We start from the raw sequence: 3217 nt of genomic DNA on the forward strand, positions 1-3217 counted from the left end.
ATCCCAGCCTCATCCCAGCCTGCCCGGGCTGGGCACGTCGGGGGCATGGGCAGGGAAGGAGCCACCACGGCCCCGGTCCTTGCGAGGGGACAGGGATGGGACGGGGCCGAGAAGAGAGTGGGACCCCCTGGATGGCTCGGGATGGGACACGGGATGGGACACGGCAGCGGGGCCACATCCTGCCCCCCTTTGGGGTGCAGGGGATGGGGGATCAGAGGGAGTTCTGGGGTGCAAGCAACAGGGGTGAAGTGTTGGGGGGCGTTCAGGGGTGCAATCAATGGGGTGAAGCATTGGGGTGCATTGAGGGGGCGAAGTTTTGAGGTGCTGTCAAGGGGTGGAATCAGTGGGGTGAAGTACTGGGGTGTATTTAGGGGTGCAATCAATGGGGTGAAGTACTGGGGTGGGGTGCATTGAGGGGGTGAAGCTTTGGGGTGCTCTCAGGATGTGGAATCAATAGGGTGAAGTACTGAGGTGCATTCGAGGTGCTATAAATGGGGTTAAGTTTTGGGGTGCACTCAACAGGGTGCATTCACAGGGAGGGCATGTTGGGGTGCACATCCTAGGGATGGCATTCCAGGGAGTTTCTAGGGGGGGATTGGAGGGCAGGCACTAGGGATGGTGTATTGAGGGGTACCCAAGGGGTGTGTTCAGTAGGGATAGGGAATTGGGGTGCATTCCCCAGGGATGGTATTTTGGGGGTTATCTAGGGGTGTGCATTCATTGGGGATTGAGGACTGGGATGTACCCACTTGGAATGGGGAACTGGGGGGCATCCAGAGGGATTGGGATGGGGAATTGGAGTGCATTCCCCAGGGAGACCCCACCAAGCTGCCCCCCACTCCTCCTTCCTGCCCCCTCCTCGGCTGGGGGTCCCGGGGGTCTCACCGTGGGCAGTGCCCGTGTCCCTGTGCCCGGTCAGGAGGCGCCGCTGGCTCAGGACCTGCTCCAGGTCGCGCAGCTTCTGCTCCTCCCGCAGCGCCGCCGTTTGTCGCCGCTTCCGCAGGCGCCGCCCGATGTTCTGCTCGTGGCACAGGCGGCGAGAGGCCTCGGCGATCCGCAGCTGCAGCGCCCGTTCCCGCTCCAGGGGGTCCTGGGCACGGGGAGGGGGGTCAGGAACACACCGTGAGACCCCAACATCGCCCGGAGCTCTCGGAAACACGGCAGAGCCCACCCTGACAGCCCGACAGCACCCAGAGCTCTGGGAAACACGGTGGTACCCACCCTGACACCCCAACACCATCCAGAGCACTTGGCACCCCAACAAAACCCATATCACTGGGAAACATGGTGGTACCCACCCTGACACCCCGACCGCACCCAGCACATCGGCACCCCAACACATCCCATCACCTCAACACCCCAACACATCCCAACAATACCCATCATCTCACCCTGACACCCCAACAACCCCCACAGCACCGGGAAACACGGCAGCCCCCACCCTGAGAGCCCAACAGCACCCAGCACCTCAGCACCCCAACACCCACCATCGAGCACAGAACCCCAACATCTCCCAGCACCTCGCTGCCCCAACACCTCCCACAGCACTTGGGACCCCAACACATCCCAACCACACCCACAGCGACACCCACCGTGACACCCCAACACTGCCCAGAGCACTGGGGAACATGGTAGAACCCACCGTGACACCCCAAGACCACCCAGAACCTCAGCACCCCAACACCACCCACAGTGACACCCGTCCTGACACCCCAACAGCACCCACAGTGCTTGGAAACACAGTGACACCCCCCATGACAACCCAGCACCTTCCAGCCCCTCGGCACCCCTGCGTCTGTGGAACCCCAACATCTCCCACCACCTCACCTGGACGGCCCAGTACCTCCCAGAGTGCCTGGAACCCCAACACCACTATCATGCACGGAACCCCAACATCTCCCAACACCTCTGAACCCCAACATCACCCACAGCACCTGGAACCCCAACATCTTCCACAGTGCTTAGAACCCCAACATCTCCAACGCCTCTGCACTCCAACAGCACCCACGGTGCCTGGAACCCCAACACCACCATCACACATGGACCCCCAACATCTCCCAACACCTCAGCACCCCACAGCCCCCATCACTCCTGGAACCCCAACATCTCCCATCCCGCTGGAGACCCCAACAGCACCCACAGCACTTGGGACTCCCACACTTCCCACCCCCTCAGCGTCCAAGCTGACATCACACATGGAACCCCAACACATCCCATCTGCTCAACATCCCAGCACCGCCCGCGGCACCTGGAACCCCAACATATCCCATCACCTCGACACCCCAGCACCACCCATGGCACCTGGAATCCCACCTCCTCTCATCCCCCCAGCACCCCAACACCACCCATCACATTTGGGATCCCAAATCCACCCGCAGCACCTGGAATCCCAACACATCCCTTCACTGGGCACCCCGGCACCCCAACAGCATCCTGGGCGCTGGTAACCCCCACCCACGGGATCGGGACAGCGACATCCTCATGGGAGCCCTGGGCATCTTCCACAGCCCCGGGATGGGATGGGATGGATGGGATGGGTGGGATGGAATGACACGGGATGGGGATGGGGTGGGATGGCATGGGGAGGCATGGGATGGCATGGGACGGCATGGGATAGCATGGGATGAGGAGGGGTCCCCACCCCTCCCCTTTGCACCGTGGACCCCTCACCACTCCATGCAGGACAACGATCTCATCCAGTTTGAAGGCAGCCCCGATCCGGCGCCGCACCTTGGGGGGCTTCTCCCCGGCCTTCAGGGGGTACTCGCGGGGCAGCGTCCCCGTCAGCTCCTGGGACAGCACAGGGACACTGAGCGGGGACACTGCGGGGACACTGAATGGGAACACCACGGGGACACTGAGCGGGGACATTGAGTGGGGACACTGAGCGGGGACACTGCAGGAACACTGAGTGGGGACACCACGGGGACACCACAGGGACACTGAGTGGGGACATTGAGCTGTGCCACCATGGGGACATTAAGCAGTGCCACTGTGGGGACACTGAGCTGTGTCACTGCAGCGGGAGGAACAGGGCAGGCAGGGGGTCTCCGTGCTCGGGGTGGGGTCGGACCGCGGGTCCCTGTGCGCCACTCGTGGGGACACCGAGCGGGGGGGCCACCGAGGCCTGAGCGGGGGGGTCACCCCGGGGGTCCAGAGCCCCTCTCAGGGTTAGGGGGGTTCACATAGGGGGTCCCGAGTCCCTCTTAGGGCTGGG

The 3217-nt window shown here is 63.1% G+C and overlaps 1 protein-coding gene across 1 annotated transcript; it reads right to left on the reverse strand.

Annotated features, from left to right (window-relative positions):
* Positions 1 to 647: 647 nt before the first annotated feature.
* LOC115308132 (innate immunity activator protein-like) lies at positions 648 to 2871 on the reverse strand. Its single transcript, XM_029965878.1, has 3 exons — positions 2671 to 2871; positions 886 to 1090; positions 648 to 703 (listed from the first exon to the last, which is right to left on the reverse strand). Exons 1-3 carry the CDS (start codon positions 2869 to 2871, stop codon positions 648 to 650), a joined length of 462 nt encoding a protein of 153 aa, XP_029821738.1.
* Between the last annotated feature and the right edge of the window lie 346 nt (positions 2872 to 3217).

The sequence above is a fragment of the Manacus vitellinus genome, unplaced genomic scaffold (genome assembly GCF_001715985.3).
Source record: "Manacus vitellinus isolate BGI_N305 unplaced genomic scaffold, ASM171598v3 scaffold_121_pilon, whole genome shotgun sequence".
In the NCBI taxonomy this organism is placed as follows: Eukaryota; Metazoa; Chordata; class Aves; order Passeriformes; family Pipridae; genus Manacus; species Manacus vitellinus.

Excerpts from the sequence above, each read along its gene's own strand:
- LOC115308132 (XM_029965878.1), bottom strand. The coding sequence starts at position 2,871 with ATGTCCCCGCTCAGTGTCCCCGTGGTGTTCCCATTCAGTGTCCCCGCA. Across the intron at positions 1,091-2,670 it reads TCGTTGTCCTGCATGGAGTG|GACCCCCTGGAGCGGGAACG; the intron begins GTGAGGGGTCCA and ends CCCCGTGCCCAG. Across the intron at positions 704-885 it reads GGACACGGGCACTGCCCACG|ATAACCCCCAAAATACCATC; the intron begins GTGAGACCCCCG and ends GCACACCCCTAG.